At 44.9% G+C, this 23,866-nt stretch overlaps 2 protein-coding genes and 1 long non-coding RNA gene across 5 annotated transcripts in view; 1 reads left to right on the top strand and 2 right to left on the bottom strand.

The window, feature by feature from the left end:
• Positions 1 to 14,215, bottom strand: part of LOC134438094 (sodium channel protein type 4 subunit alpha A-like) — a 61,268-nt gene extending 47,053 nt beyond the window's left edge. For 2 of the 3 annotated variants that reach the window (XM_063187681.1, XM_063187691.1), the window contains exon 1: positions 14,100 to 14,215. In XM_063187681.1, coding sequence (XP_063043751.1) covers positions 14,100 to 14,197 — 98 coding nt within the window. In that variant the 5' untranslated portion in view covers positions 14,198 to 14,215. Of the gene's footprint in view, positions 1 to 12,436; positions 12,755 to 14,099 lie in introns of those variants that run through there. The other variant, XM_063187687.1, reaches the window with a different exon arrangement.
• On the top strand, positions 94 to 3,798 carry LOC134462277 (uncharacterized). The gene is made up of 5 exons (XR_010037507.1): positions 94 to 239; positions 861 to 970; positions 1,952 to 2,034; positions 2,615 to 2,646; positions 3,622 to 3,798. It is a non-coding gene; the product is annotated as an uncharacterized LOC134462277 (long non-coding RNA).
• A 2,989-nt stretch (positions 14,216 to 17,204) lies between the features above and the next one.
• LOC134464268 (uncharacterized) lies at positions 17,205 to 19,386 on the bottom strand. The gene has a single exon (XM_063217742.1). It carries the CDS (start codon positions 19,384 to 19,386, stop codon positions 17,500 to 17,502), a length of 1,887 nt encoding a protein of 628 aa, XP_063073812.1. The 3' UTR covers positions 17,205 to 17,499.
• Between the last annotated feature and the right edge of the window lie 4,480 nt (positions 19,387 to 23,866).

The following is a 23,866-nucleotide window of genomic DNA, read 5'->3' as shown; positions in this document are numbered from 1 at the left end:
ACCCATTGAGAGTAAATAGAATGGACGCTGTCGGTACCTTACCAAAGATCTTCTGCATTAAGAACGTCTCTGTACCTTACCTGTCGCTTCTGCCTTATCTGTCGCTTTGGGGTCCTAGCTGCGTTGCCCTGGTAACAACTGTAAACAAAAGGCTGCGGTTAACTGCTCCGCTCCCTGACAGGATTTTTCGTTCATTCGTGCCAATGAAACAGGAGGCCTCGATTCATGCAGAAGATAAGGTACGTAACTGGGATATAAAAATATATATGTAAGAAAACTATTTAACCTCACAGACTAACATTGTATACGGTACATTCTAACAATATATTTCTAATGTTTTGAGTCATTCCCGTTCATTTGAAGCGTAATTTCGCCCTTACTGTGGCTAGTTTGGATGAGATGACTTGACCCTAGCTAGCATAACATAAATGGCAGCTAGCTCTACACTATTTCGTTAACAATCAGTGTTCGGATAACTAGCGCAAACGTGCCGAGATATCTTGTTTATTATAAAAATAAACGCTTGTGTTGTGCCATGGCTTATATGGCGATGACGTTTGAGATTGTAAATTTACGGGCCACAGATGTGTCTATGGTAAGGCCGACCCTGGGCCGACCTGACGAGATAGCTGCCTACTGAGGTTTGATTGGATATGGACATTGTTTATTTCAGAAGGAAAATGTTTGGAGTGGAATTGTTTGGAAGACAATCTTGGGACAATTTTGCTCTTTGGGTCTTTGTGCCAACCATGCCAGCTATCGTAGGGTGCTCTGGGAACTTCTTAGATCTGTTTACTGTATGTACACTTACTGAAATAAGCATTTTGTTTACATAAAATCCCTTGTCATTTCACCACTAGGTTTGAAACCCAGACAGCACGAAGCATCTTGCCGACGTCAAAATCAGATCAACAGACAGGGACATCAGCCTTCTCTTGGGAATAGGCCAGATATGCCATAACAAGAAATGGTAAGTCTATCACTACATAAGATCCATAACAAAATACTCCTAATTAAATCTTAAATGTGACCTGGTGGCATTATTGTGTGAATGCTTATGTTGCACACTTAATGAATAAGGTCCTCAAGTGTGTAGAGCTCGTTGTTTATTTACATTTTCCTCAGCATAACTGAACAGCTGACACCGCTGCCTTTAGGCTAGTGACAATGGACCCAAAAAGGCCTTCGTTTTCGAGATACCCCAACCGGAGGTAGAACAAAACCCAATAATGTTTTTCCTCATCTCTAGGGTGTCCCATACATGAAAATGATTCTTGGCCAAAGTGATTTTAATGCTAAGCCTAAAATTTTTTACACATTTTCATATGCACCTCCAAACAAAAAAAGCACCCAAAATGTGACTTCTCTTGGGTTTTGTTCTACCTCCGGTTGGGGTGTCTCCAAATTGTGAGGCCATTGTCACTGGCCTACTTCTGTATCATAACAAAGCCTGTCACTTCCACGTTTCGTTCTTTATGTGACTGAAGTCACTAGTGGGTCTTTCTCAAATGCAAGGCCAGTGTCCTTCCAAGTGTATCAGCCTAATTAGGCACGCCCAGTGATTGGATACCCTTTATTAGTCATACCCAGTGATTGGATATTCTGTAGAGTTCACCAAAAAGTATCCAATCACTGGGCGTGACTAATTAGGCTGACACACTTGGAAGGACACTGGCCTTGCATTTGAGAAAGACCCGGCTACTGCACCAGAGAGGGTCTCTGCACTCATTGCTGGTCCTATGATGCCATCTATTGGCGAAAACGTGCAAAAGCATAATTAAACTAAAAGACAACTTCTGACAGGACAACAAAAAGACAGGGAGTGAGAATAAGGGAATAACAAAAAGCCAAAAATGGGGGGTCCACTACACTTGCATATCTGATTGATGCTGTCACTCATTTTCTAGTCTATATCTTGGACTGAAAAAGGATTACATTATTATGTTTTCAGGTGTTTTGCCCCTGCGGTTGTGAAGAGGATGCTGTGGAGGTGGCAGCATGAACGTGTCACACAGACATTGGCTAAACAACTCGGTAGGTACAACGAAATAAAATAAACCACCCCCTCAACCCTGTTTATGCTGCACTGTACCTATTATAACCAGTTTTTATATAGACCATTATTTGAAATACTATGAGAGCCTTTCTGTTAGCATACTGTACAGCAGGGATGGGCAACTGGAGGCTCGGGCGCCACATGCAGCCCAACTTCTCACTTTAAAAAAAAAAGACAAAGGACAGTTTTTAACCCCCTATAAATCAATAGTGTAAGCATTCAGGTATAAATAAAGAAAAAGTGAAGTATCCTTTTGTAAATTCTCTCAAGTGCGTGGTGATGTGGCCCACTGATTGTGGTAATTAAAAATGTTGGCCCACCTTATAATGAAAGTTGCCCACCCCTGCTGTACAGCCTACATCACTTGTACATGTCCTTACCAAATAGGACACTATCTAGCTAAATGTAACTAATATGGCATTGTGAAAGTTGTATGCCTAAATGTAAACCATAATATTACATTGTGATGGACAGAATTCAACTAAACCAACATATTACATTGTGAATGTAGTTGCATAGTGATACTGAGACCGACTTATTCCTGTCTTTATTTGCCAGGCTTCTACACTTGACAACAAATGTGCTCTACGGTAGGTTGGTTATTACAACCCATATACAGCCCCTGGCAAAAAGTATGGAATCACCTGTCGTGGAGGATGTTCATTCAGTCGTTTTTATTTTTTAGAAATATGATGGATCACAGACCCGACTCAGAACTGAACTCATTTCAGCTGGCGGCTAACTGGTCTCATAGGAGTCCATGTTAACTGCTAGCTCGGAGGTAAAATTTGCACTGCCATTCTCAAAGAACGGTTGAAAGTACAGGAGAAAGGTAAACGTCAGTTATTTAACTCAAGGGGGTGTGTAATATGAGCTTATTTCAAAAAATGGGACAGTATCACTTTTAAATGGTCAATGGCAAGGTCCCAACCTGTAAAGATGTTCTGTCACTGTAATCAGAGACATTTGAAGCCAAATTGATGAAGGATACCGTTTTTTTCTCATTAATACTATTACTCCGAGGCTGGACGTTGTTCCAAAATCCAGAAAAAGTTTTTGAAGTGCTTGTTTGTGTGTTTGTTTTTCATGATTCCATATTTTTTTTCCTCAGAGCTGAGTGATTCCATATTTTTTCCCCTATGCATGCTCTAAAAAAAGTAACTCTTTCTTACTAACGGAATTACTTTTCATGATTTCTTTTGGTGTTTCTTAAGGCCAGACAGTTGCCCTTTGAAATGAGTTCAGTTCTGAGTCGGGTCTGTGATCCATCATATTTCTTAAAAATAAAAATGACTGAATGAACATCCTCCACGACAGGTGATTCCATACTTTTTGCCAGGGGCGGTAAAAACCTAACTTGCTCAGCCTCTGAGGCACATAAAAACGTGAAATTAGTTGCATCATCTTGCATGAGAATGGACAGGAGTCTGCATATTGGAATGCACCCATGTCACTTCAGGCGCCTTGGACAATGCATCGTGTATGCAGCATCAGGCTAAAATGGGTTAATAACACACACACACGCACGCACTCTCCTCTAATCTTCTCTCTTTGCCAAACTTTAGATGACATTTCCAGCATGTCCAACTCATCAGCATCAGGGGAGATTCGGTGAAGGTGGTGCACCATCCAGGACCAGTCATGGGTCACCAACACCTCTGCAAAATCTACACTTCTTGTGAACCCTGTAGAAGACACTACAACCACAAAACTGCTAATAAACCATCACATACTGCATCACATCATTGTTCTCCATGTGTTACTGCACCCTCGGCACAAGTTCTTTGCTAGATTGCCATCTGGCAGATGCATCAGGACAGGAATGTAGTTACTGTTTGTGATTATATCTCCCCACACTCTTACTTGCTTTGCATGGCAGTGTGTCTCAATGTGTGTTAGAATGGAAGGTGTCGCACCATTGAAGTCAATGGGCAGCGGCATTGCATCAATTTTGGGCCACCAGAAAAAAACAACAACAAAAAAAACATTGAAAATGAATGTAAGGTTATGTCTGGTGATTTCTGGTAAATTAGAATGCCCATAACATCAAAGTGGCACTGGATTACTCAACCATTTGCCTCTTAAAAGATAGCTTCTGCCAATTTCAATATGCTGTTGTATAGCTCATGCTACCCTTGACTTGTCAGTACCCGGTGATGCTGGCATTTTTTTGACTCAGCTCTTTCTGAGATCTGAGCTACTCTAATGGGGCAGACTTTGATTGCATTAAAAACCTTCTTAACATAGTCCTAATCCAAATACTATCCCAAAAGGTATCACTGTCTGTTTGCTAGTTGTCTGCTGATGTTGCATAACCTTTTGAATGTTATTGGGAATAAATGAAGATGTTTTTTTGAAATGTAAACAAACGCCTGCCCCCATTACAATGACATGGGTATGTGGAAGAGCTGTCCCTTACTCATGCACCTGTTTAACAAAATGTTATTTTTATTCAAGTATGCTGTGTGTCTAGGGGTATGCAGTATAAGGGGGTAGTTTTCTTTTATAATCTTTGTGTAGCAAAACCTCTTCTCAGTTGCATGGCTGAGACTGTTCAAATAGGCTACTGCCTGCCAATACTGCAAGCTTCTACTTAGTTGCATTTTAACCTTGATATGTTATAGAGAATATAATTATTATAGAATTGTTACCAGGTAAAAACGAAAAGCAAGTTAATGTAATCCAGTCACTCAGTCTGTCATAGTAGCAATATCAATGAGTGCATTCCCTCGTATTTTAGCGTTTTGCGTGGTATCTGTGGGGATCAAGGTAAGCAGATCGTGGAAATAGTAGGCTATAGATAGGTTATAGATGTAAAATAGTAGCCTACACTGTATTAACTTACAGATGTAAAATATTTCGCGGCCAATATAAACTTAATGTACCGGTAGTCGTGTGTTACACGACGTGATACATTAGCTTAGCAGTAAACATAGTAAATCAGGGGGTATAACAAGCCTGTGTCGAAATTCATTTCAGTACATCAAGATGGATGAATGCGACGCGATTTCAATGTTAATGTTCTGCTTCACGGTGCACGGTTCAGTCTGCCAGCAAAACTTAAAATACGATTGTTTATGAACAGGCGATAACCCGGACAGCCTCTAAAACATGGATCGTTCATTTCAGCCAATCAGGTGACAAGAGCGACAGATAAGGCAGAAGCGACAGGTAAGGTGCCGACAGACGCCAAATCAACGCCAAACGCAGGTGCTGATTGGACAACAACAAGACTTCTAACGGTCAATCAAACCATGTTCTGATGCTCATTGGTCAATTTAACTTTTAATATCTCTCTAAAATAAAACATCACCACAAAAAATCACCACCCTGGTAAGTTGGAGAGCAAGGGGACCTACTAGTTGAGCGAAAAATGATCCCCCTGGAGTGGCATTTAAGGGAGATACAGGGTTTTATGTCTCTCATAGGAATGAATGGGATTTGGCCATTTTTTGGTCTTTTTGGGTCCAACCTTGGCTCCAACTTGGCTTCAACAATGAAATAGAATTTTGGCGTCCATTCTATTTACTGTCAATGATTACACCACAGCCCTTTGAAGCCCGTTGGAGCCATTGAAACCCATTCAAAACTTAATTTTTTCGATCTGACACAGAATATTTTTAATTTAGACCTAAAGACACACCATGGGTCCTGTTTAAAAGTTGAGAACCTCAGCTTTCCATAACTGAAAGCGGTATTTTCCTAGCAGCTACCAATCCGAAGGTAGCCTACTTTAAGTGCGGAATTACTTTTCTAAAGATAGCGTTTTGTTTCCTTGGAAACGGACGCGGTTTATGTGTTACGCACACGCTATTTGACTCGGTTTTGCACTATTATGGATGCATTTCTAATCTTGACATGTTAATGGACAATCTATGCGAATTTCATAATGTGTTTTTATGTGATATGGGAGTAAATGTGTTTACATCCCGTCTGGGATTTGTTAAAATAGCTGGCCCGCTAGTTAGCTAGCAAGTGCTAGCTCTACACTACATCATGTGTCAAAAGTGGGAAGATTTGCCGACACTCAAGGCTGTGGATATAATGAACTGGTCTGTGAATGTTTTCAAAATGTTTTGCTTTGACAAATTGCTGATATTAAACATCCAAATCCTGGTGTTTCTTTGTGTATGTTTGGGCCATTGAGACAGATCGATTGTAATATCTATTTACTTGCTAGCTAACTAGCGGACTAGCTAACAAATCCCAGACGGGCGTACTGTTAACACATTTTACTCCCATGTTCCATAAAAACGCATTTTGAAACTCGCACAGATTGTTCATTAGAATGTCAAGATTAGAAATGCATCCATAATAATGCAAAACCGAGTCAAATGACATACATTGTTTTATCGCTTCGTCAGTCTGTCTGGCTTCATCTCTGTTCCGTTTCCAAGGAAACAAAACGCTATCTTTAGAAAAGTAACCCCGCACACCTTCGGATTGGTAGATGCTAGGAAAATGCCGTTTTCAGTTATGGAAAGCTGAGGTTCTCAGCTCTCATCAGCTGAGGTTCTCAGTATCTCATCATTATATGAAATACCGTTTAACAACTTTTATTCACTGTTTGAATTCGTATGGCGGCGCTAAATCCTGTTTCCTGCCACTACCGGTAGGCGTGTCTCGAGAGGGCGTGTCTCGAGCGAGAGGTGGGCGTGTCTTTAGTGGACGCAGGACGCAGCCGGACACTATTGAATGAACGGGGCAGCATGACGAATCAGGATCGTAGGGAGGGATTTCAGTGGGTATGACGTTTATCGAACGCGACACCTTCCCCCAGGGTAGTTCGGCTGTGCCCGCCCCCTCACTGAATCACAACAGTAATGGCGGCGTGCGAGGAGTTATCATGGGTCGGGATGGAAGCAGCAATTTCAGCGGTGTTATCCAAAATACCTCAAGTTGATTCTCTAAAGGAGGAGCAGTCCCGAGTCATGGCTAAAGAAGAAGTGGCTGGCTATGCTTTCTTCTGAAGTCTATCAAAAAAACCTGGTGGGAATTGTTGTGGATGAAGTTCACGTAATCTACAGATGGTAAGTGAAAAAACAAGGTTGTTATTAGCAATTATTTATTGTGCTTTATGTGAAATTGTGGCTCATGTAGCACACTCGTGAGTGCTGGAGAAACACGCATGCTATTTTGATTCGGGATTCAGATACCCCATGGGAATGAGACCCAGACTAAACACTTCCCTTGGACGCCCGTAAGGCTTATTGGAACGTTTTTATTGAACTTGTGACTCAACACATTTCTGCTTTTCTGCTGAACCAGAAGCTATTTGTTGACGCCCAAGGTTTTTTAAAGGCTACTGGTTTACCAGGAAGCATTGCTGCACCCACCCCCCAGGTCGTGAAACTTTAGTGTCAGATTAAGTAAAGGGATTGTTTTGGTTTGGGCGTAGTTTAAACGTTTCATAGCCATTTCGCTGTTTGCTATGCCCAGTGCTGACGCCAGAGCCTTGTGAAGTTCGGTGTGAACAAACCCCTTCCCCCACCCAGTTGTGCTAAAGGTGTGCTAACGTCCAGCAATTTCAATGTACTCACGGAGATCGTTCTATGTTTCAGGGGCAACGGTGTAAAGGGGAATCCAGCATTGAGAGAGAGAGCTTTTCTCGCCTGGGACAACTCTGCTAAGTTGTGAAAGAAAGGTCAGACATTGTAAATAAAACTCACTGCTTAATAGCAAACCTTCTAAAAAACCTGCCAACCTACTTAACCCTTGTCTATCAACAGGTCCTTTACAGTTTTTTATTGCTGTTGTTTTTACTGTAGGCTACTTAATACACATTGTATTAACTTTCAGAGTACATTGCACTGACCCTCTGTAAGTAATTCAACCTCCTGTAAGTCGCTTTGGATAAAAGCGTCTGCTAAGTGTAATGTAATGTTAACAGTTAGTGTTAATGGCATAACAAATTATGACTCCTTGCAATAAAACTACCCCCATTGTTTTGCAAACCCAGTACATGATAAAGCCTTCATAAATAAAGTATTAATAGAAATCAGATATGGGAAGCAAAAGCCCGTCAAGGGCCGCTGAGCCGGCCTATAGCTGTTTGGTTATTGATGACTAACAGAATGCATGTTATCTTTCAGGCACACCTGTCATGGCTTTGACCCCAGGTAGCAAAGTTTATCTGGCCCATTGTTGGTCCGATCCTTTTTTCGCGAGTGAAAACAGTCGGTCCGATTCTGGCTTTGTCCGCGGCCCAATAATGGTCCTATTACCGTATACCGACAGTGTCGGCTCAGTGTTGGCTCAGTTACTGCATGAGACTGACCGTTATTTTCTGTGTCGGCTGAGTGTTGGCTCGGTTACTGCATGAAGTGACAGTTATTTTCAGTGTTCTATGAAGTGTTGGCTGAGTCACGGTAACCAGTGTTCCAGCCGAGCCGACACTCAGCCGACTGTGCCGACATTCCGCCAAGATCAGGCCGACTGTTCTTAACGGTTTTTGCTACCTGGGACGGCTTCAGCAGAAGTTGTCAACAGAGAGAGGGTCATCAAGCTGCTACACATGCACAATGCAACCCGGGTGACAGTGAGCCCAAATAGACATAACATCAGGCTTGGCCTGAAACATGTATCTAGTAATACCCTCTACCCTCACATGCAGTCTTGTATGCAATCAAAGGATCACCTAGGGTTGACAAGACAGTGAGAGAAGTGATTAAGGCAGGCACACAAGGCTGTTTAAGGAGAGCCTTATTTAGCCACTTCGACATGCATGTCACAAATTTGGAGCCTGGTCATAGTCGTTGCACCTATTGCCATTCCATTTGTTTGTGTTCATCTGGTGTTTGTTCTGAGCCTGTGCCAAAATTTGAGTCTGTGCAAACACAGGTGTGCACTACTACCCCACAAAGATCTAGAGATGTGACAGAAGAGGACAAGAATGTTATCAGGGCCTGCTTGCAGCAGTACAGGCGTACATTAGTACCAAACATGCCACTTGTCACAAGCAAGGCTTTCTGCACCGGGTTTGGAACAAAGCTAATAGAAGCAGCAGTCAACCATAGTCCTTACATCTTTGATATCACTTATATAACAAACAACTTACCAGTGTGTAGGCTACGGCATGCTCAGGAAATTCTACTTATAATAAGTGAGGTGTTTGATGACTTTGAGTAAACAGAGCAAACTCTCCCTGATGACACTTTCTTAGTGCCAGACATTGATTTCACTGGCTATTTTGATGAGTCTGATGATGAGTCTGAAACTGAGACGCAACACAGCAGTAGTTCTGGGTCCAACTAGCAAAATGTTATCACATGCTGTTATAGCAATGTAAATACAAGAATGGAAATAATGATGTACAAAAGTCTTTGGAGAAAATGTAAATATTTTTTATTGTGACATATGTAAATAAAAGTGTTATTGTGACAATCTGGGTGTTGTATTAACTGTACAATGATAAGACATAAATAATGTGCACAGAGAAACATAATAAATATTAACAAAACTATAAAAACTATTGAATGGCATGAATAGAATATACATTCACCATACAATCCCTTTAAAATCTGTTTCCACTCAGCTGAACAGACATCAAGAGGGAGCCTGTTAAATTCACAGGTACATAACCAATGGGCCATCAACAGTCTCTAGCTGTGTCTCAGTGTAAGGTGTTTGGGCCCTGGAAGTGTCCTTGGTTGTAGGGCAAGTGACTTCTGCATTATGCACATCATGGTACACATATCCATCTTAGTATGCTGAGGTATCACAAAAAAAAAATCTGAAAATCTGCTTGCAATTTCTGAAATGAAAATGCCTTAAAACTGTCAGCCAATGTATTGGCCAGCATGAAATGGGTGAAAGGGCTGCATATCTTCTTGCACTCTTCCTCCAGAATGTTTTGAATGTGTTCTGTGAGTGGTCCAAACAGCTCTTGGTGTTTCGTTATCTGTTTGGCTGCCCAGTTCCAGTTTTTTCTTGCCAGGGCCTCCACTACTACCGCTGTGCCATCTGGACACACCATCCTTTCACCTTTACTTCTGGTGGGGTAATAGACAACCACCTGTAACACACACCCAAAAAATATAGTCAGGGACAGTTTTTACATGATTACTTTTTTTTTTTTTTACAATACAATACGAGTTAATTGACTTAAATACTACTATATTAGTAGTGCATACTATATTAGTATATGCACATAACACTGAAAGTGTTTTAAGATACTCCAATAACAATAATAAAAGTAATGATAATAATAACATGTATTTATATAACACAACTCATACAACATGTAGTTCAATTGACTTCACGGTTAAATCAAAAAGACCAACATAAAACATGGGTTACTTGGGAAATGTGGAAGTACCTGAATGGTCTGTTGGGAATTAATAAAAGTAAACAACAACTAATGTTGTCTGTGGTCAGGAGATGGACAGGAGAGGACTATGAACAGAACATCTTGTGAAAGTGGGAGAGGGGCAGAGAGGGGTGACAATGGGGGATGGGCACCACAAGCAAATGTGTGGACTGGTGAGCTTGGTGGACTGATATCTCTCTCTCTCTCTCTCTCTCTCTCTCTCTCTCCTCTCTCTCTCTCTCTTCTCTCTCTCTCTCTCTCTCTCTCTCTCTCTCTCTCTCTCTCTCTCTCTCTCTCACACACACACACACACATCCAACACCAAATGAAGAGCTCTTTTCCAAAATGAGAAGTCATTTTATTCCTATTTTATTTTTTAAATCCAACTTTATGATGGCATTTGGGAAAATTGGAACTGGTTTAATGTTATGTGGTATTTTCAGAACAAATGTAAACATTATAAAACACATTTCAGTGATATTAGCAATAAATAGACTACAAAACACTTCATTTTGGAATATTTTTGAAAATGGATTTACAGCATTGTGGAAAAAAGCTCTTCAAATACACTCTGACACACACACACACACACGTCTAATCAAGACTTGCTTAAACCAGGCGTACAGCAAGTAGTTGTAAGACAGTTGAGATTTTCTCGGTACAGTTGTCTACCATTATCTTACCATGGCATGGTGCTAAGTAGACTTGGCTTGATGCGTGGAGCTAACATAAGCAGGTTGAGTAGCCATTAAATTGGCTAAATGCTTATTGTATTTGCACTGGCGCAAATCATTGGTTATTGTCTAACAACCCAATATATTTTCTCACCTCTGTAACGCTTTGTCGAGCTGGGGTGTTGTCGGTGGCTGCTGGCCTCGGTAATTTCGGAGCTGGGGGGCCGTAGGGGTCGGTGGTTGCTCCGATGGGGTTCGGGCTCTGTCCCGTTTGCTTGCGATTGCCTAGGCCGAGGCCGTGGTGGTGGTGGTGTCTGCTGCACTTGCGGTCGTCGTGGCTGATGTTAAACTGGATAGGCCTATAGTAGGGCGATTCGGTTCTTTTTCTGCGTCTTGCCATTCTCTGAAAGTACTCAAACTCTCTTCTAGCCTAGCAATGAAGCGAAAACACTTCTGACAAATTCGAAACGAACGCTCCTGGACATTTGCTAATGTCAACCCGATTTCTGCCAGCCGTTCCTCGATTGATTTTGCATTAGTGTCCTTCTGGAAAATCCTGCTGTTTGTAATGACACCTTTTATCCTGAGATTTTCCTTGCAAAGACGACATCGGTCATTTACAGCCATTATGTTCTCTGCTAGTCTCTTCTCTAACACGCTGTAACTGTTTTGATTCCCGACCTGTACGACCTGGCGGCGCTTAGGTGACGACACGTCCTACGTCACAAAGCTTCAACGTGAGTGGTCGAAGTGCCATGTCATTCATATTAGGTTGCTCCAACCACGTGCAAGCATCTTTTGACTAAACCACGCCTGCGGAGACGCGTGAGATGGCAGTGTACCAGTAGCCTGTTACCATACTGGTTCACCAGGAAATGACACCATACCCGCGCGTTTCCATAATTTCATGAACTATCCCGGGGCGCCCAGGACACGGACGTTTGGTCACTCTACCAAAGCTCTCACTATCTGGCTGAGCGCAAAAAAATGTTATCAAATAAGTTAGCCATCATATTTGAACAATTCACACATCAGATCTGTCACCCTAAAAAACGGCATAGTGATGTGCTTGGGGAACTCAGAAATGACAGAAAAAGAGACAACAAGTCCCCTCATATAATAGCCTACAACATCCAGAGATGACTCGAGGCAAGAAAGGATGACAACATATCAAATTGTTTCATTTTGTAACCCTCAATGACAGCCACAGCCACAGCCCTAGCCTATAGGTCTGTGGACAAAGCATCATGTCACTACTGTAAATGGGCGTTGCCTAGCTTACCGTCCCCTACGAGCCATATAGGCAACATTGGAAACGTCAAGTCACAGAGATAATACAATTGGCTTCCTTAGAAAGCATTCTGCTAAAAGTATCGTTAATTCTAAAAGGCCACTTACACCTGTTGAGGACATAGCTTCAGCGATTGGCTCCTCTTGATTTGAGCACTAATATTTCTCCTCCACGCGTCCAGCAATGGGACACAGTGTGCAGACATCTTCACCGACTGCTCTGCTCTCTTGCACACTGAACCATGTCACAGAACACTTGCTGTACAATTGAGAAGAGGATAACACCCCCCCCTAGCTGGCATGACCCACCCATAATACTTATTTTCATGAATGGGTTCTCATTTTTTGTTTTCCCCTGGCTGCGCGACCCTTACTGCGCACAACTCAACCTCTGGCTGTTGGAAACCGCTGTCGGTCAAAAAAATAGCTCACGTGGTTGGCTGCCAGTGTCTTGCCCCTCCTCACAACACCGTGTTTACAAACAAACAAAACCCCATGTAGGCTATGAGAAGAAATATAATGGTCGGGTACACAGACTAGCACCCCCCACTCCCTCTCACCACCACCCCAAATACACCCCCCTCCCAAACAGAGGAAGTAGAGTCCCCTAAGCCTCAGGCATGGGGGCTCCGAAGAGAAGAGAAGCTTTATGCAAGACCTTCCCAGAAGAAGTTCATCAGCCAATGCCACCAAGTTGACAGTGCTTATTTGCATCCACGGTATCACAGTAAATAAGCAACCCACCACCTGGACTGGACAAGCATGGCACCTGGACAAACATGGCATTCCAAGCAGTCAGATTGCAGCATTTGTTGAAGTCCCAGATGGAATGAGAGTCTCGCAAACAAAGTCAGTTGTCAAACTGCAGCTCTCACCATCTGGCGAAGCACTAAAACAATATGTTATAAAATAAGTTATCATCATATTTGATCGATTTACACACTAGATATCGGACAGCCTTCAAGGTGCACTGTGTAAGATTTTTAGTTGTTTATTTTCAGAATCCATGCTACCCATTCACTAATGCTACATTTTTTCATGAATCCTTACCACCACCATCAAATTCTAAGTATTCATTATGACTGGGAAGATTGCACTTTTCATACATGAAAAGGGGGATCTTCTGAATTTCAAGAAATAGACATTTTAGCTGCAAAACTGACTGTACTTGGGCCATACTAGAAAATGCTAGTTTATTACTTAATAAACTGTCATGAAAATATCAAATTTGGCAATAGGCAGCCCAGTTTCAGTGAGCAGTAGTTGTAGTACCTTTTTGACCACTTCCTGCACAGTGCACCTTTAAAAGTGGCATTGTGATGTGCTTGGGGAACATGAAAAACTCATAAATGACGGAAAGAGAGATAACATGTCTCCTCATAAAATACAACATCAACAGATGACTTGAGGCAAGAAAGGATGACAACATGTCATGGTCATTCAAAACATTTTTAACCCTCAATTACACAGCATCATGTCATGTCATTACTATACATGGGCGTTGCCTAGCCTGGATGTAGCCTGTACCGTCCCCTATTACCAGCCACTGCCTGATAGACATCTAAGGTATTCCCCCGTTTATGATTACCAATCAAATTGCCTCATTTACGTAAGACGGCCAGGAAAAGTGTTTTGTGCATTCAGCCTTTTGTGCACACGATAAACGTTGGAAACGTCAAATCAAGACAATACAACATCAAGACAATAGGCCAACTGTTTGCTATAGCTTAAAAGCATTGTGCTAGAATCATAGTTCTAAAAGGCCACTTACACATGTTGAGGACATAGCTTCAGCGATTGGCTCCTCTTGATTTGAGCACTTATATTTCTCCTCCACGCGTCCAGCAATGGGACACAGTGTGCAGACATCTTCACCGACTGCTCTGCTCTCTTGCACACTGAACCATGTCACAGTACACTTTCTGTACAACTGAAAAGAGGATAGCACCCCCACACACACGCTCCCCATCACCACCACACCCCCAAATGCACCCCTCCCAAGCAGAGGAAGTAGAGTCCCTCAAGGCATGGGGGGCTCCGAAGAGGAGGAGACAAGGTTATGCAAGACCTTCCCAGAAACTCTCTTTGTGGAGTATTTATCAGAGATGAATAGAACTGAAAAGAGGAGTCAGTCTTCTAGAACACAAGGCTCCAGTATTCCAATCTGTGTCAGACACTCTGATGAAGTCCGTTCTCTAAGCAGCTCTCTGTATATCTCTCCTAGCATGGAGGAAGTGCAGGCCATGCATCGCACCAGTGTCATTCAGTAACTCCCTGTCATAAAGGCTGACCTTATCAACTCATGGCCAGAAAAAAACCACACAAATATTCCAGACACCAGTGCAGCAGGACATACATACTTGTTTATGCCACAGTCTGTCGTTACGCTCTGATTGGGCAGTTGTTTCCTCAGTGGTTCCCAAACTTTTTTCCTTGCGCACCCCTTTGTACATTTCAATGTGGTTCGCGCACCCCCTAAGCGAATGTTTTGGTGTACTTGTATTTAGCTTCAGTGCACAAATCATTGCACATTATGCAGAGTCATTTAGGAAATCATCCTTTCCAATAGACTTGATGTTTCTTCAAGCATACAATGCACCATTAAAAAAAAAAACGACTTAATTTTCATTAATGCTTTATAAAAACACACATATCGGCCATTTCTCAATTCAGCTCGCGCACCCCCTTGTGGCAGGCCACGCACCCCCAGGGGTGCACGCACCCCAGTTTGGGAAACCCTGCCTCACACGATATAAGCTGTGCGGATCAGCCAATACCACCGGTGACAGTGCCTATTCGCTACAGTCTCATGTAAATAAGCAACCCACCTAAATGAAAATGTATATCACTGTCGAAAACATTTAATTACTACTAGGGTCTTTACTGTACTCTTCAAGAACCTCATAGGATGATTTCAACCTGATCTCACAGAGTCCTGTGAAATGTAATACAATACTAGTTCAGCAGGAAGGCCACTGAGTGACAGCTGTCAGTGCCTACTCCTCTTTTCATGAAGATTGAGTCCCTCTTACCCATTCAACTGTCCTGCGTGAGGGCTCTCGAATGATCCCACTTCCTGCCCGAGCTGCTCCATATCACTATCCCTACACAAATGGGGTTGCAACGGATGTCATCCCACATGACTTCTGCTTAAAGGGACCAGCTACCTATGCCAAACTGGCTGACTATACACTAAGCACTCAGGGGTGAACTAGTGACATAGACATGGATACAAAATCTGTGGCAGTTTCATGGGATTTGTCAAAATTCTGTAATGGAGGCACGGAAGTGGTGTAGTATACGTAGAACGCAGGTATACGGAGTATACCCACTTCTAAATTTTAGGGGCTTCAGTATACCCACTTAAAATTGATTGATCCATTATTTAGAATAGCATAAATATGTACAGTATACTCACTTCAAAAAATTCTCGAATATACAGTATACCCACTTCAAAAAAGTAGACTACACCACTGAGGCACGGAAGTGTTTTCTATATGTTCCCACAGCACTTTCTTAAGTCTATGAGTTAACAGAATTGGCAAGTCCATGAAACTGCCAGATATTTTGTCCCAACAAGAGTTTGTGTTCATATCACATAATTCTGTACATGGTGAATAGTAAGGCAAATAGGCAGTATGGTCAACATGCTAAGCCAGCATTTCTAAAGAATTCACTTGTTCTATTCGCTTCTATTCTATTCTATTCTATTCTATTCTATTCTATTCTATTGCCATGTTCCCGATGTCTGTCTATGCACAAAAGATAAATGCCTTCCTAGAAGTGATGTTTTGGCAGCAGAACAAGTCACATGACTTTACTCACAATCCAGATGTCCATGCAAGTGAGTCCAGCACCAGGCAGGAAGTGTGTGGGAGAGCATGGGAGAGGAGACGGCCTGCTCTGGTCTGGGGGGATGGGGATCAGTCTGTGTGTGTGTGTGTGTGTGTGTGTGTGTGTGTGTGTGTGTGTGTGTGTGTGTGTGTGTGTGCAGGCCCGCCGACAGGGAGGGACAAAGGGGTATGTCATCCCGGGCCCAGGGAGGTAGGGGCCCGGAATTGGGTCCCCATTAGATTGTATGTATTGGGTAGAGGGCCCCTTTAAGATGACTTTGTCCTGGACCCAGCAAAAGCTGTCAGCGGCCCTGCGTGTGTGTGTGTGTGTGTGTGTGTGTGTGTGTGTGTGTGTGTGTGTGTGTGTGTGTGTGTGTGTGTGTGTGTGTGTGTGTGTATTAAAAAAATGAAATGCTGTACATCCTTATCAAGGCTTATAGTTTAATTCTTACAACATGAGCTTTCAATGAATAATTCACTTTAGATACCAACTTTCGCTATTAGACAAACATGCAATTTCACTGCACGTCATACTGCACAGTATATTTCTATGTATGTAAGGTATGTGTCAAAGAAGCATATAAAGTTGCTATAAAAAGTAATTGTTTTGTGATTTAAAAATGAGAAATTATTTCACGTTTTTCCCCTTTAAATATAAGCTATAACCTGCACAATGCAATTGTAAAACAAATGCAAAGCTTTGAAGGTAAGAAGAAAAAAATGTACATGGTTGCACACCCTTAAACTAATACTTTGTTGCAGCACCGTTGGCTTTTATTCTAGCATTAAGTCTTTTTGGGTAAGAGATTGTCAGTGTGGCACACACAAAGTGAAGCCTGCCCAAAGCCAGTTGTATCTATCCAACGCCTTTCCACCCCTCCCCATCCTGTAATTGGAGCCCAAGATGTCAACTGTAATGTTAACTGATTTAAAATACAATTACAATTACAATGAAAACGTCAGGTTATGAATATAACCACTGTTCCCTGAGGGAGAGGAACGAGGTACAACACAGATAGTATGGGATATCACGCCCCCGCGTGGTCTGGCTTGAAGACACCTTTATTCACGCCTGAAAGGCAAGTCGCGTGGTGACGTAGCAAGCACCGCCTACGTAGTACTTAAGCGCAGTCACCAGCGATGCTTCCCCAGTTCAACCCAGCGAACTTCACCGAGCATGAGCTGAGCGGGGCAAGCTGGTGTTGTACCTCGTTCCTCTCCCTCAGGGAACAGTGGTTATATTCATAACCTGACGTTCCCTTTCGGTCGATTCACTCGGTACAACACAGATAGTATGGGACCTATATACACGCCCCGCACAGCAAGGGCTGACACATGTCAACATCCTGTCCCAGAGGAAAGGACCGAGGAGGCCACCGAAGGGGCCGCCACGTCCAAACGGTAGAAGCGTACAAAAGTGTGAGGGGAGGACCAGGATGCTGCTGAGCAGACCTGATCCAGAGATACACCTTTGAATAAAGCCCAGGATGCTGCCATCCCCCTAGTTGAATGAGCGTGCAAACCCACAGGCAATGACATGCCCCTTGTGCTGTAGGCCAAAGTAATAGCCTCGACAATCCAATGGGAGAGACGTTGTTTAGACAATGCTTTACCGCGAGCTGGCCTAGCAAAGCAAACAAAGAGCTGGTCACACAACCGAAACTCGCTAGTTCGTGACATGTATGTGCGCAGTGCCCGCAGAGGGCAGAGGCAGTGCAGACGCCTTTGCTCCTCAGAGGTAAACGGAGGGGGTGAAAAGGCAAATAATTCAATCGCCATAGACTGATAAGACCTAGGCATGACCTTGGGTAGATAAGCAGCGTTAGGCAGCAAAACAACTTTTGCCCCATCAGGTGCAAACTGAGTGCAAGATGGATGTACTGAAAGAGCATGAATGTCAGATACGCGCTTTGCTGACGCCAATGCGAGCAGAAGTGCGGTCTTGTAGGACACGACTTTAATGTCCACTGACTCCAGAGGCTCAAAAGGAGGGCCACACAGCGCCTCCAGAACAGCAGGGAGGTCCCACGAGGGCACCGACGACCTATTAAATGGTCTTAGACGATGCACACCCCTCATGAAACGAATAGTTAGAGGATGCGCTCCAGGTGACACGCCCTCAAAGCCTACATGACATGCTGATATAGCAGCCAAATAGACCTTAATGGTAGAGAAAGACAGGCCCTGCTCGAAGAGCTCCTGCAGGAATGTCAAAACATCAACTACAGAACACTGAAAAGGCACAATACGTCTGCTGTGGCACCAGTTCTCGAACGCACGCCATTTATACGAATATAGATTTCGCGTAGATGAAGCTCTAGCATTCTGTATAGTGGCAATAACGTTGGGAGGTAGGCCCCTAGCTACTAAACCTGACCGTTCAGCAGGTAAGCCTGCAGGCGCCATAGCTCCGGTCGAGGGTGCAGGATTTGCCCCCCCGCCTGTGACAAGAGATCTGGCCGCAGGGGAAGAGGCCACGGCTCGTCCGCCAGTAGGCTGACTATTTCCGCGTGCCATGGCTTCGCTGGCCAGCACGGGGCCACCAGAATTAAATAGTGATTGTCCCGACGCACTCGTTCCAGTGTAGGCGTGATCAGTTCCACCGGAGGGAACGCATAGAGCAAGCGCCTTGGCCAGCTGTGCGCCAGCGCGTCCACCCCGAGTGGAGCGCTGGGATCCAGCATCGAGAAGTACAGAGGGCAGTGCGCATTTTCTCTGGATGCGAATAGATCGGCGTGGGCCCTGCCCCACCGGTCCCAAATCTGAGACACCACATGGGGGTTGAGGCGCCACTCTCTCACAAGGGGCCCGCCCCTGGAGAGAAGATCCGCACCCAGATTCAAAGCGCCCGGGACGTGCGTCGCTCGGATTGAACAGAGATGTTGCTCGCTCCACAGGAGGAGCGACCTCGATAATGTTAGTAACGGGAGTGAACGTGTCCCTCCCTGTCTGTTTATGTATGACACTACTGTAGTATTGTCCGTCTTGATCAGAACGTGATGCCCTTCCACCGTGGGGAGGAAGCATTTTAAGGCCAGGAAAACAGTCAGCAGCTCTAGATAGTTTATGTGGAGTCTGCTCTGACATGGGGTCCAGACCCCTCTCACTGTTCTGTTCTCGCATATGGCTCCCCAGCCCCTGAGGGACGCGTCTGTCGTTATTAGAATTCGGGAATAAATCCTGCCTATGGGAGTTCCCCTGCGCAGGAGATCCCTCCGTCTCCATGGCGACAGCGCAGCTAGACACGCCGCATCTACCAACATTCGTCTGTTTAGGTGACGTGAGGTATTTAGACGGTGTGACAGTACCCACATCTGAAACGGTCTCATGTGCAAAAGCCCCAGTGGGACAGCCGCTATCATGGAGGCCATCAGACCTAATAGGCGAAGGAACGTGCGAAAACGGAGTTTGCGTCCCAATTGAAACAGAGCTAGACATTCGTGGAATGCAGCTGTTCTGTGTTCTGTTAGAAAGGCTCGACCCGTAAGTGAGCAAATCTCGAGACCCAGAAACTCCAGACGTTGACGAGGTGTCAGGGAACTTTTCATGTAATTCACCGAAAACCCCAAAGCCTGAATGTGAGACAGCACCATGGCCGTGTGTGTGACTGCTTGTTCTTCCGAACGGCATATGATAGCCATGTCGTCCAAATAAGCTAGTATTTGAATTCCCTGAGCTCGCAGTGGTGCAAGGGCTGCTTCCAGTGTTTTTGAAAAACAACGGGGAGAGAGCGCTAGACCAAAAGGGAGGACGAAATACTCGTAAGTAGTGCCCTCGAATGCGAATCTGAGAAATTTTCTGTGGGCTGGGAGAATAGCTACATGTTGAAATGCGTCGGTCAGATCTATTGATGTGAACCACATTCCCGGTCCGACTACTTTCAGAAGTTGACGTAAAGTTAACATTCTGAACTTGAATACCTTCAAGCGTTTGTTTAGCATACGCAGATCTAAGATCGGACGTAACTTCCCATTGCGTTTTGGCACAACAAAGTACCGACTGTACCAGCCGCCCTGTGCTTCCGTGTGCGGAACTATTCTTATAGCCCCCTTCGAGAGAAGAGAGTTTATTTCCTCCCTCATAGCCCCGACAGCATTTTGTAACACATTTGTCTCGACAATTGTGGAGAACTGAGGCGGGGGAAGGCGAAACTGTAGTCTGTATTATTATTGAGTGTACCCATGGCGATATTGCGCATGCGCGCCACTGAGATAACCGAGACGCAAGGCGACCTGCCGGTGGCTGCGTTGGTAGAGCACTCGCGCCCTCCTGTGGAGGGAGGCAAGCACTGTTTAGCTCTGTTTTGTACCCCTTCGAAATTGTGTGAGAATGAACTGCATCTTTTATTTGAGGCGATTTCACAACAACAGACACGCACTCTTTTATTATGCCCGAACAGTGGGGCTGGAACAGAAGTGGTGTGGGGGGGTGGGAATGCTTGGGAGACTGTGTGGGTAGGGACAAACGAGTCCTTTTCGGACTGGGGCCCTGAAACATGTCGTGGCACAGCAGTGGCACTGGAAGGGCGGCTGCAGCGTCTCCCAAAGTTGACAGTCGTCCCGGAGCTGAAGCCGGAGCTAGGATGATTTTTGCTTCCTCTTCCCCATCCCGGCGTGCCTCTGTGGGCCAGGCGCGGGGGGTCTGGGCCAAGCCGGCTGGCCTGGGGCTCTATCCGTAGGCTGCTTCTGCGGCGCTGGGGCGGCTGAAGCAGCTCTCTTCACGGGTTGATAAGAGGTACCCGGGCGTCGGAAACCCACCGGAGGCTGGGGCTGAGGATGCTGCTTGTAGGGATGAGGGTTAGCCTTGGGCTTAGCATCACGTCTTGGCAGCACGTTCTGTAGAGCTTCAGCCTGCTTCTTTCGCAAATCGAAGGAGGTCTGCATAGCGTCGAGTGACTGCCCAAACAAGCCCTCGGGTGAGACGGGCTCATCCAGATATGAGGCTCGGTCTCTATCTGGCATATCCGTCAGAGTGAGCCATAGGTGACGCTGTGCCACTACGGTCGTACCCATTCCTCTTCCCAGAGATAGAGCAGCGCAGCGTGACATGCGTAGCGAGTGGTCAGTAGCTACACGAATCTCATTGAGTAGCTCCGTGAGTGCACTTCCCTCGGGTAGCAGGCTGGCTAGCTCCGCGAGACATATTGCCTGGTAGGTCTGCAGCATAGATACGGAGGACATCGCCCGAGCCGTAGTCGCCTGTGACCTGTAGCATTTTTCCAATTGCGCATACGAGAACCGGCAGTGCTTCGAAGGCAGCGTTGTGGGGCCGGCCACGCCGTAGTTTTGCGCAGGGGCCAGGTACGCCGCTAGGGACGACTCCATTGGGGGAGGATTAAGAAGGCCCGCTTTATCTGCCCCTTCGTGTTCCAAGAATGGCGCATATCCGGGCATGGAGGCCCGAGTGGATAGGGGTTTATTCCAGGAGGCTGTTAGTTCAGTAACAAAATCCGGAAATAAGGGCAGACGAGGCTTCGCTGCAGTTGGTGTTTGAGGCAGGAAGAACCCCGAAAATCTAGTCGGCTTCTGAGCAGGGGGGGTGGGGGGCCACTCCACATCCAGCTTCTGGGCTGCCCGGCGGTATAAGGCGAAAAACGTGTTATCCGTCTCAACCGGGGGTATAGCCTGAGTTGCCTGTAAGTCGGGCTGGTCTTCGTCCTCCGAAAAACCATGTTCATCCAGACCCAAGTCGAAAATTTCCTCCTCGGTAGCATCGATTGTCTGAGCTAGTGGAGCTAGCTGTTGTGGAGCAGCTAGCTCCAACTCGCTGATCTCCTCCATTTGGTCCGCCCAGCTGACCACCGTACCACCAGAGCCCTCTAGGTCGCCCTCGGAGCCCAGCAGGGGTTCGGAGGAATCGGAGAGGAGAGGGTCTTGGGCGGCGGTAGCAGCCTGGCCGAGGATTCGCTCAACAAATTGAACACGCCGCTCCAGCGTTGAGATCCTAAGCTGGCGACAAAACGCACATGCCTGAGGGTCGTTCAATGCTCTGCGAGCGTGGAGGATCCCCAGACAGACCGGGCAGGCGTCGTGGTGATCCCTCTCATGAAGAGAAAAACCACAACCCTGTGGACACGGTCTAGGGCCGGGGGTAGCGGAGTTAGACGGTTTTGGCGAGCTCATTGTAATGAGACACACACATATGCACGTCAACTAGTACACACTTAAAACCAGCTAGCGGGCTAGACAGGCGGTGTTTCAGAGTTAGGTGCCCAAGCGAGGTGAAGAAGCTTGAACTGGGGAAGCATCGCTGGTGACTGCGCTTAAGTACTACGTAGGCGGTGCTTGCTACGTCACCACGCGACTTGCCTTTCAGGCGTGAATAAAGGTGTCTTCAAGTCAGACCACGCGGGGGCGTGATATCCCATACTATCTGTGTTGTACCGAGTGAATCGACCGAAAGGGAACAACTCATTTTGATTGAAAACATTTCTGTGTGCATCACACAGTCTGAAAGTGTAATGTTTTGAATAGCCCTTTAATGCAGAAACATAATCCACAAGCACTACACATTGTAATGGTAAACCATAACAGAACGGATATAAAAGCATACGGCAGAATTATACTTCACATTTGCTGCTTCATGAGGCGGTACACATACACAAACATTTGCACCTGCCGCACATAACAAACTTTGAGAAGGGAGACTTGGTTGCCCTGTCCATTCTTTGCCAATCTTCTCTCATTCTCTGGCACAGACTTGCCTTAACCCACTCCCAGTCTGATTTGGTGTATTTGTGTGTGTGTGTGTGTGTGTGCTGTGTGCTGTGTGCTGTGTGTGTGTGTGTGTGTGTGAGAGAGAGAGAGAGAGAGAGAGAGAGAGAGAGCACTTTTTCACATAAATCCTGGACAATTGTTACCTTGGCAGCCTCCAGAGCTGATGTGTGAATGTGAGAATATGTAGGCTATGGGCTCTACAAAGGCGAAGTGCAGTAAGTAGCCTATTAAGGGACATATGCGGACCATACGGCTTTGCCACAAGCACCGTTGTAGTGCAGTATAGTGTATTTGAAATCCCTTTGAGTTTAGTTGTGATATTGTGCTATATAAATACATTTTTATTGATTGATTAAGTGATGTTTGATGGTGTATCAATGCTCTTGTTGCACATGGTCTCAGCTTTTTGTCAAATAATTAATGCCAAGCGTTATCCATACAATCTGCTGCTGAACCTCTCATTCATGAGAACCACTACCTTCTCCAGAATCGTCTTGCCATTCTCCTCAATGTTTGGTGAGAGCATGGCCACTTTTTAGTTGCCTCTGTAAAATGAACCATGTTTTCTATGCTGTCCTCTTCCATTTATTTATTTCATCAGTGGTTTTGAAGGCTCAGACCTCATCGGAACCTGTTGAAAGACTACTTCTGCCAATTTCAATATGCTGTTGTATTGGTTATGCTACCCTTGACTTGTCAGTATCTGGTGATGCTGCATTTTTCGGCTCAGTGCTTTCCGAAATCTGATCTACTCTAATAGGAGCAGATTTTGTTAACATTTTAAAAAATCTCAACATAGTCCTACTCCAAAAAGTTTGTTTGATGGTTGTCTGCTGATGTTACATAACCTTTTGGATGTTTTGGGAATAAATCAAGATGGTTTTTTCAACAAACACCTGCCCCTATTACAATGACCAGCGTCTCGATAAAGGCTGAAAAAAAATCTCATGTACTGACAAGTCCAGGGTAGAGTGAGCATTACAACTGCA

This window comes from Engraulis encrasicolus, chromosome 2, assembly GCF_034702125.1.
Source record: "Engraulis encrasicolus isolate BLACKSEA-1 chromosome 2, IST_EnEncr_1.0, whole genome shotgun sequence".
In the NCBI taxonomy this organism is placed as follows: domain Eukaryota; kingdom Metazoa; phylum Chordata; class Actinopteri; order Clupeiformes; family Engraulidae; genus Engraulis; species Engraulis encrasicolus.
The sequence above is the reverse complement of the archived record's forward strand: the minus strand, read 5'-3'. Positions and strand labels throughout refer to the sequence as shown.